This window comes from Nicotiana tomentosiformis, chromosome 1 (genome assembly GCF_000390325.3).
Source record: "Nicotiana tomentosiformis chromosome 1, ASM39032v3, whole genome shotgun sequence".
NCBI lineage: Eukaryota > Viridiplantae > Streptophyta > Magnoliopsida > Solanales > Solanaceae > Nicotiana > Nicotiana tomentosiformis.
This window is the reverse complement of record NC_090812.1, coordinates 11,098,664-11,108,212: the sequence shown is the minus strand read 5'-3', so window position 1 is coordinate 11,108,212 and position 9,549 is coordinate 11,098,664. Positions and strand designations below refer to the sequence as shown.

The following is a 9,549-nucleotide window of genomic DNA, read 5'->3' as shown; positions in this document are numbered from 1 at the left end:
TACCATACGACAATTATTTTTTGAGAAAACTACCCTCTATAGCCCCTCAAAATTTTAGTAGCCCATGTTTTTCTCCATTGACACGAAATGGCCATCCGGTCCAAACATATTACATCTAATAGCCAGAATTATCTATTTTGTATATTTTTTGTATAGTGACAGTCTATTTTGTATATTTTTTGTATAGTGACAGTCTATTTAGTATATATTTTGTATAGTGACAGTCTATTTTGTATATATTTTGTATAGTGACAGTTTATTGTATATAAATTGTACAACCCTTTCCCGACTCCTTTGATTTTTTGAAATAAAATCTTAGCCCAACCCTATGCTAAGTTGGACCGACCCAACATGCCAAGCCCATATTGACAAATCTACCCGCATAAGTTAAAAGTAGAAAAGAAAGTAAACTTAAAAGTAAAAAAGAAAGTAAACATGTCCCAGAGTTATGCTAGTCATGGTTGCACTTGCCCATATTGCAAGGTGTCACCATTTTAATTGATCGCCTACCACCACGTCCATTTATTAGGACTTCTATTCAAGAACGCTTAGTATCTTAACGGTGTTAAAAAGAGGAAGAGAAATGCAAGGTTAAAACAGCAAGAAAGTTACATCAGTTAAGATTAGAATTTTTGTAGAAAACTTATATGTAGTAGCTAGCCTTGCCTCTTCTCATACCACAATTTGGAGCTAGCAAACACATTTCATGTTGTTATACAATGAATAGTAGAGATAAAAATGACATACACAAAGGGAAAAAATCAGGTCGTGGAATGAGCTGAAGGCAAAAGCCTGATCTTGGATTTTCTTCATTGTTTACCTTTTCCCATACCAAAATGGCCATGATCTTAACCTAACTGTTTCAACATGAGTGTTCAGCTGGAGAATTTCTTCTACAACACCATTCAATTCATCGTTGAAATGCCATATATCAGATGATCTTGATGTAGTTACTGTAGTGGATGCATTATCTACCAAATATGGTAGTATGTTCTTCTTCATTTCACTAGTAGATATTTCAAGATGACTTCCAGATACATTCAAGAACTTCACTTTTCCAGCTTCATCCAAGATTTTCAGACCAATCCAATCTTCTGTATAGAGCTTTGTCTACATACATAATCATACAAAATAATATCAGGAAATATCTTGCAGAAAATCAAGGACATAAAAGGCTCTACTGGTTTTTTAAACAAACACTACTAATTGAACAAGAAATAAGAAAATACAATCGATAACTTCCAACTTATTCAAGATAAAGAAAGGGCAGCCCGGTGCACTTAGCTCCCGCTATGCACGGGGTCCGGGGAAGGGCCGGGCCACAAGGGTCTATTGTACGCAACCTTACCTTGCAAGAGGATATTTCCACGGCTCTAACCCGTGACCTCCTGGTCACATGACAACAACTTTACCAGTTACGCTAAGGCTCCCCTTCTAAAAAGATGAAACTTTGATTGATTTTACAATCAAGATAAGAAACTCCTAAAAAGATGAAACTTTGATTGATTTTACATCGGGTCTAAAAAAGTGAAACATCTCTCTCATATTCCTAAAAGAAAGTCACATATTAGTACCTCATTAGCAGGCAAAACAGTGCTCCAGGAACCATCAGGATAATACCCAAACCAGGAGGTTTGCTTTGGTACCAAAATTTCATCTTTCTCAAACTGATAAGGATAAAAAGAGTAAAAGATTATGAGCCTCTTCGATCTTCCAGGTTAACAATTTTTTGGTGCATGGACAAGATTTAGATGAAGAGTTAAAAGGCGATATTATTGTGTTGTAAATAAGAAGAGAATTCCCTGCTCACCATAATAAGTACTAAATTTTCCAAGCTTGCAAACCGTTTCTTGAAAGTAGAATTTCCATGTACCTCATTGTTAACTACTGGTAAGAACTTACATCCTTTTCTGTAGTCAGCTATGTCCTGGAATGATCAAATAGAATAGAATGATATATTTGAGAAAGGATAATCTAATGTTGTTTTAGACAATGAAGAAGATTTTTTTATGATCACTTACAGTTGGGATTTTAATGTAACCTGCAGGAGCAAGATGTTCCTGCAATTGCATTGATATGAGAATCAACTCCAAAAAAGGAAAGGGGAAAAGAATAGAACAAAAAAGGTGAGATAAAGGGACTGCATAGTAGTAGTACATCAAAGAAAAAATCAGACCTGAACAAAATTGCTGTAAATGGCTAACTTGAGCAAAGAGTCAGCTAGAATGCACAATAAACCTGACTGCTAAAAGAGGGAAGAATAGACACTAGTATTATTATCTTTCCACCAAAACATAACCAAAGAAGCAGTTAAAGATTGTTAGTTAATGGGATCAAAGAGCACATACACCACAGAAAGGAACAGAAGCTATCCCAGCATGAGGACCAGCCAAAGATATAAGATTTTTCACCTGTTACATATATTAGGAGACCATGAATATTCACATAATATTAAATATACAAATATATATTTGCAAAGGGAACAACACATAAACCACATTGTCTTTGTTCTTTGAATATTACATAAACATATGTGTGTGTGTGTATATATACACACATACATATCTCTAAAGTGGCTTATGCACGGAACTTGTTACCACTAAACGATGAAGCCAGGAGCAGAAGGAGGTACTTGAACCCTCAACCTCCGCCTTAGCAAGGCTATGCTCTACCATTATGCTATTTCCGCCAGCTTAGGTAGTGGCTAACCACTATCTCATAGGCATTCTGGTGGTAAAACCGACGACTACACAGCTCTATACCAAGTCATGAGCGATAGCGAAGCCAAGCCGCCGTCTATAGGCGAAGCGACGAAAGCCCGACGAAGGCCTATGCAACAGTAAGAAAAAGAGTACGTTTTTTGAGACTGGGGGGGGGGGGGGGGGAGGAAAGAGTACGTAGAGGTTTTATATATATATATATAGTTCATGTCTTGAATATAAGAGTCGTTAATTTCCATCTTTTCATTGGTTTCTTGTGGTGTGTGCATTTTCCTCTTCTTCTTTATTTTTTTTTTTTTGGGGGGTTGGGGGGGGGGGGGGTGGGTTCCATGGGAAGCTGTCTAAAGAGACTTCCATTTTAGTTGATCTTATACATGCAGAAGATTTTGTAAAGAAAATGCTGGATCAAAGATTTTAATTTCTTACAGGAGGTCCATCACTGCAGAACTCAACAAGCCCTCTGCCAACCATGTTTCCCTAATAAAATGAAGAGAGGAGTCACGAAACCAAAAGAAATGGACGCAAAAAAATCTACCATGAAAAGGGGTCTATAGGAATACCAAAAAAGGAGATCAAATTATGCATGGAAATTCTAAGCACTCTTCATTGAAATACATATAATTCTGTCATTTCCAGCAATCTTATTAATTGAGACAAATGTGCTGCAGTTTTTGGTGATTCTAAGCATCTGAGTTTCTCAATGTGAAGTTGATAGTTTATGTAGAAATAGAAAGAATATTTTTATATCATGTAAACCTGAGATAGCTACTCTTATCTAACTCCAACAGCTTAGTTCCTTCTACAATTATTTAGTATCAAAGTTCAAGCTAAAAAGCAGTTGCCCCCCCGGCTTTGCAACAAGATTTTGAAAATAGACAGCATAAAAGTTAGACAACTTTCAGAATTAAGTTCTTAATGCTGAAGAGTGACTTGGTCTGCTATGAGGGAAAGAAGTGAAAATCTATGTGAAGTAAAAGAGGAAAGGTCGACAACTGCTACTAAGAACCTAACCGAACTTTTTATACATTTGGTTGCAATAACAGTGGTCCACTGACCATGTCTAAATGAAATATCATGGAGCTGATTGAGGAAACAACGATCTTGTCCCGAGTTAATGGAAATTGGTTTTGATTGCAACAAAAATTGTAAGAACTAAAAAATGAAATAATAGGTGAGCGTTACAGTTGACTATTATACAATATTTCAGGGTGCACTAGTTCTCTACCTGGGAGAGACCGATTATGTGGTAACCCTCACTAAGCTCATCTATTTCCTTCACCTATAAGTTGAAAAAGGAATAGTGAGACTGAAACAACAATTGAAGTTAGATCAGTTAAAGAAGCACATTATCAACTACTTGTCTACCTTATCACAGGCAATGTGTACCTACAAAGGAAAAATAAGAAGCATATTAATCATCATTATTTCTTTAATTATCCAAGATGGTGAATCAGAGGAGAGCAGAGTCAGGCTGATGAACAGAAGTCACCTGCTTGGTGAAAGGCATAAACCAGGAGTCCCACGCTCCATTACCTATTTCTCTGCGCAAACAGAAAAAATTTCAGAGATTACCCTTGGAGTTTATTTAGTGTTAAGTTGAAAATTAACGGCAAAATCATCATTTATAACAAGTTGATAGTAGAGTATGTTGACTTAGTGATAATGTTAATGCTTACATGCAATATCCTGGAGAGCCAGACCAGTTGCTTAGAAGCTCAGTGAAATAGCTGACTCCATCATTGCTGCATTTATCTGATATTCCTGATATATATCATGTACAAATAAGCATAGCTTATCTCAAGATATTTACACAATGTACATCATATACTTTAATTTGGGCAATAAATAATTGTTTTTCCTATTATATATGCTTTAAGAAGCAAGTGAGGTGACTGCTAAATGTTCCTATGGAAACAAAAGCACAGTGAAGTAATTTGTAATCCATATCAACACAACACCAATAAACCTTTTCTACTCTTGTTGACTCTTCCACATTTATATGCTCTTAAGTTCAATTATACAAAAGTTTGGATGGTTTATTCAGGCTTTTAAATAAAAAGGGAAACAACATTTTCTCAAATTGAACTATGTATAGAACAGAATGAAGGGGAGTCTTGGCGTATCTGGTAAAGTTGCTGCCATGTGACCAGGAGGTCACAGGTTCGAGGCAGAAATGCAAGGTATACCCTTGTGGTCCGGCCCTTCCGGGACGTTGCGCATAGCGGGAGCTTAGTGCACCGGCATGCTCTTTTAGGTATAGAACAGAAAAATTTCCCCTTCCAACAGAAGCTGAGAGGCAATTAATCACTACAAATGAGCACAATACTCAAGCTATATAGTAATTAATCATCTCTAACACCTTGTTTTGAAGATTCTTCAACAAAATGAGCAGTCCCACAAAACAACATTACACATAGGGCAATATAAAAGAAGAGAACTTTACTTTACCATGAAAGACAACAAAAGGAAGAGAATAAGTAGTGATTGACTGAAGGGTCAATATGACAATAAATATCAGCATGAAGTTCATTGGAAAAGACCCAAGAACTTTATAATATGATCTTGTTTTAAAAGGGGAATATATAAATCTTGGATTCACTGGCTTACTACTTGTTCCAAGAAGTGACACTAAACTGAAAATAGTGTCAAGAAAAAACGTTGGAAGAGAAGATTAGATGGAGTAAGAAGAAAAAGGAGTTTGTTTGGTAGAACATATGGGAAACAAAGTGCGAACTAGTAGGAGAAATAGGATAGAGTCATGGTAGTTGACAATAACTAAATGCAAGTCACGTGGCAAAAGGTTATAGGGACGTATTGATTCCAAGTTTTGGAACTATTTCTACTTTGCCCCTTGAGTATGAAATTGTAACACTTAAGCCTTGTAAAAATATAATCTTAATCTCCATTGATACAACTTATTAACCGACTGAAAATGGTATTTCAAGCATTTCATTTTAAGAAAGAACATCATGAGTCCATTGTGGATTATATCCTCACACTAAGTTGTCAACTCTCTTATCATGTTTGTTTTCGTGTCTTGTAGAGACACTTGACTATGTGTGAGTTCTATAATTTTTGCTCTTACCAAAATTAAAGACTCTAAAGGGAAAAAAGAGATTGAAGGAAAACACACTCTATAAAGTTGTCTAAAAGATCAAACGAACAAGAAATTTGTAGTGGTGATTGCTTAATGTCCCTGATAATCTTTAGCTATTAGATTTAAATTACAAATAAGTGCCAATCCGTGGGGAGATTCTTATTAATAACACAAGAAATATAAGGATAACCACAGGGGCAGATGCAATGTGGTAGATGCGAGTTCAATTGAACCCATAACTTTCGACGCAGAGTAGAAATTTATGTATAAAATTCATTAAAATTGCAAAAATAATGAATATGAACCCATAACTTTAAAAATATAATGGGTTCAATATTAAAAATCTTAAAAGTTGAACCCATAAAATTTAAATTCTGGATCCGCCTCTAGATAACCACCATGATTCAAAATAAACAGTTAAACCCTTTCTTATTCAAAATAACTTACGAATAAAATTTGATAGTTGTGAGAATATGAGGCAGTATGACAGCTCGACAATGCAGTTAGCCAGCTGTCACCAGTTGGTTAGAGTAGTTACAGTAGTTGGCATTAGTTAATTAGGGATTAAGTTAGTGGAGTCTAGTAATCGTGTATATATATGTGATGTATATCAGATTTTGTAATTACATTTTCAATATACTAGAAAGTTCCGCACCAACTATTCTCTCTCTAATATTCACCTTCTTCCCTTAAACTCAGCTTACTCGTTTAGACCTCCGTTAATGGAGGATGAGTTGTGACTGAAATCAGCTCAACTCACATGGTATCAGAGCAATCGATACTGTTTGCTTCTTAGCTGAGTAATTTCGTGTTTGTGTGATCAAATTCTCGCTCAAATTCAGTAATGGCAGACGAGAAAATTGATCACACACATCCTCTATTTCTGCACCCTTCTAATACACCGAGCTCAGTTTTGATCCCAATTCAACTTACTAGGTCTGAAAACTATGGATTATGGCATAAGATGATGCGAATTGCTCTTCAAGCTAAGCGAAAGCTAAGGTTTGTAACTGGTACATGTAAGAAAGAGACCTTTAAGAAGCAATTACATGAGGAATGTGAGACATGCAATGCGATTGTGCTCTCATGGATCATGAACACTGTATCAACGAACCTCGTCAGTGGAATAGCTTATGCATCATATGCACACCTAGTTTGGGAGGACCCGAAGGAGAGATTTGATAAGGTCATTCGAGTTTGAATTTTTCAATTGCACAGAGAAATTGCAATGATTTCCCAAGGAGCTGATTCTGTTGATTCCTATTTCACGAGACTGAAGGAAATGTGGTCGGAGTATGATGCTTTAGTTCCCACGCCAGGTTGTGATTGTGCTAAATCAAAGGATTACACTGAACACCTTCATCATCAAAGACTGCTTCAGTTTCTCAGTGGTCTGAATGAGACCTATGAGCAGGAAAGGAGGCAGATTCTGATGAAAACATTTGAACCAACCTTGAACCAAGCCTATGCGTTGATAATTGAGGATGAAAGCCAAAGATCAAGTCCATATCCAGCCTTAGGAGTTAGAAGAGATCCTATTGCTATGCAAGCTGGATGAGGATAAGGCTACAAAGGGAAGAAGCCATTCATGAAATGTGACTACTGTAAGATGACTGGACACTTGAAAGAAAATTGCTACAAGTTGATAGGCTACCCTGCATATTTTAATGCTAAAAGGAAGGTTGTGGCCAATTGTGCAACTAGTAATGCTGAGCATGAGGAACAGTCACATATGGATGGAGGAAGAGCACATAATGATGGTCCTGCAGGAGGGCACTTCTTCACTGAGAATCAATATAGACAAATCCTGGATATGCTGAATAAAGATACCATAGTTCCAGAAGTCAACATGGCAGGTATTGCTACTGCACTAATGACTGATAATCCTAGTAAAGAATGGATAGTTGATTCTAGTGCGACTCATCACATAACTGCTTCCCTAGATATACTACACTCTAAAACTGAGTTGAAAACTGGTAGAGATCAAGTACATTTACCTACTGGCGAGAAGACAAAATATATCTCACATTGGTAGTGCAGCATTTCTTAAGGACATGGAGATTAAGAATGTTTTATATGTTCCTGACTTCAAATTCAATTTGTTGTATGTGTCAAAGCTCACAAAAGAACTCAGTTTCTCTGTTCACATCTATCCTGACTTCTGTGTATTTCAGGACCTTTGGAGTGGCAGGGTGAGGGGGATTGGTAAGATAATTGGAGGCCTATATATGGTGAAGGATGAGCACATTGCTAGAGGTTTGAGGAAAGCATCCGTTGCAACAGTCCAGAAACCAAAATTAAATGACATTCTTTGGCATAAAAGATTAGGTCACACCTCTGTTAGTACAATGAAAAATATAGAATCATTACAGCTTAAATATCTTGATGTGAATAAAGACTGTTTTGTCTGCCCCTTAGCTAAGTAGAGCAAACTAGTTTTTCCTAGAAGTGTTACAAGGAGTAGTAGTCCTTTAATGCTTTTGCACATGGATATTTAGGGACCATACAAGTTTCCCACACATGATAGAAAATATTACTTTCTAACAGTGGTGGATGATCATTCTAGGTATACTTGGGTACATTTACTACAGTTGAAAAGTGATGAAATTGTTGTGTTACAAAAGTTTCTCTCTATGCTAAGAACACAATTTAGTGTAGCAATTAAGACTGTTAGAACTGATAATAGAGGAGAGTTTTTTAGTAAACAGTGCATTGAATTACTTGAATACTATGGTATTATATATCAAAGTAGTTGTGCATACACTCCCCAGTAAAATAGGGTAGTTGAGAAACATAGACATATATTAGATACAGCAAGGCCCCTAAAATTCCAGGTAAATGTACTAACTAAGTACTGGGGAGAATGTATTACTACTGCTTTTTACATTATAAACAGGCTGCATTCTATCATTTTGCAAGTCAAATCACCATATGAACTCCTACATCATCAAAGGCCTTCTCTTGAGCACTTAAGAGTTTTTGGATGCCTGTGCTATGCCACCGCTATGATGCATGGCAACAAGTTCTCAGCAAGAGCCAAACCTGTTGTGCACCTGGGCTATTCAGACACACAAAAGGGCTACAAACTCTTGGACCTTGATACTAATCATTTTTTTGTGTGCAGGGATGTTGTATTCAAAGAGCATATGTTTTCATTTGCTAAGTCTTCCTCATTGCATCCTGTTAATATTCCTGCTAGGGGAAGTGTGTAACGACCCGACCGGTCGTTTTGAGAGTTAGAGCCCCGAACCTCTATTAACTGCTTTTTCCATATCTATTTCTTCTATTGTGACTTGCCGGGATGATTGGTTTTGAGTTTCGGAGTGTTTTGGGACACTTAGTCCCTAAATGAGAGCTTAAGTCTTAGAATTTCGACCGTGGTCGAAACTGTGTGAAGACGGTTCTGAAATAGAATTTCGTCGATTCCGTTAGCTCCGTTGGGTAATTTTGGGCTTAGGGGCATGTCCAAAATGTGTTTTGGGGGCCCGTAGCTCATTTAGGCTTGAAATGGCGAAAGTTAAAATTTTGGAGTTTTGGACCGGTGGTGGAAATTTTGATATCGGGGTCGGATCCGATTCCAAAAGTTGGAGTAGGTCCGTAGTAGCGAATATGACTTGTGTGCAAAATTTGGGGTCAATCGGACGTGGTTTGATTAGTTTCGGCATCGATTGTCAAATTTGGAAGTTTCAAGTACTTTAAGTTTGAATCGGAGGATGATTTGTGATTTTTGCA

The 9,549-nt window shown here is 36.9% G+C and overlaps 1 protein-coding gene and 1 long non-coding RNA gene across 5 annotated transcripts; one reads left to right on the top strand and one right to left on the bottom strand.

Moving 5' to 3' along the window:
* Positions 1-591: 591 nt before the first annotated feature.
* LOC104088317 (uncharacterized) lies at positions 592-5,437 on the bottom strand. 4 transcript variants are annotated; one of them, XM_009592974.4, is made up of 12 exons: positions 5,169-5,437; positions 4,397-4,481; positions 4,210-4,261; positions 4,086-4,106; positions 3,946-3,999; positions 3,147-3,197; positions 2,349-2,411; positions 2,177-2,245; positions 2,022-2,060; positions 1,811-1,927; positions 1,575-1,667; positions 592-1,110 (listed from the first exon to the last, which is right to left on the bottom strand). In XM_009592974.4, the coding sequence occupies exons 1-12, from the start codon at positions 5,248-5,250 to the stop codon at positions 817-819; spliced, it is 1,020 nt and encodes a 339-aa protein (XP_009591269.1). In that variant the 5' UTR covers positions 5,251-5,437; the 3' UTR covers positions 592-816. The 4 variants fall into 4 exon arrangements, with proteins under 4 accessions (XP_009591269.1, XP_009591270.1, XP_009591271.1 ...); XM_009592975.4 differs by having other exon boundaries at positions 2,177-2,242; XM_009592976.4 differs by lacking the exon at positions 4,086-4,106.
* Positions 5,438-6,676: 1,239 nt separating this feature from the next.
* Positions 6,677-8,440, top strand: LOC138904692 (uncharacterized). The gene is made up of 2 exons (XR_011413465.1): positions 6,677-7,673; positions 7,992-8,440. It is a non-coding gene; the product is annotated as an uncharacterized lncRNA (long non-coding RNA).
* Positions 8,441-9,549: the final 1,109 nt, after the last annotated feature.

Bases quoted from the DNA above. Each gene is read 5' to 3' on its own strand.
- LOC104088317 (XM_009592974.4), bottom strand. From the start codon at position 5,250: ATGAACTTCATGCTGATATTTATTGTCATATTGACCCTTCAGTCAATC. The intron at 4,482-5,168 runs GTAAAGTAAAGT...GATATATATCAG, and splicing joins TCCTTTTGTTGTCTTTCATG to GAATATCAGATAAATGCAGC. The intron at 1,111-1,574 runs GTACTAATATGT...TTATGTATGTAG, and splicing joins CTGTTTTGCCTGCTAATGAG to ACAAAGCTCTATACAGAAGA.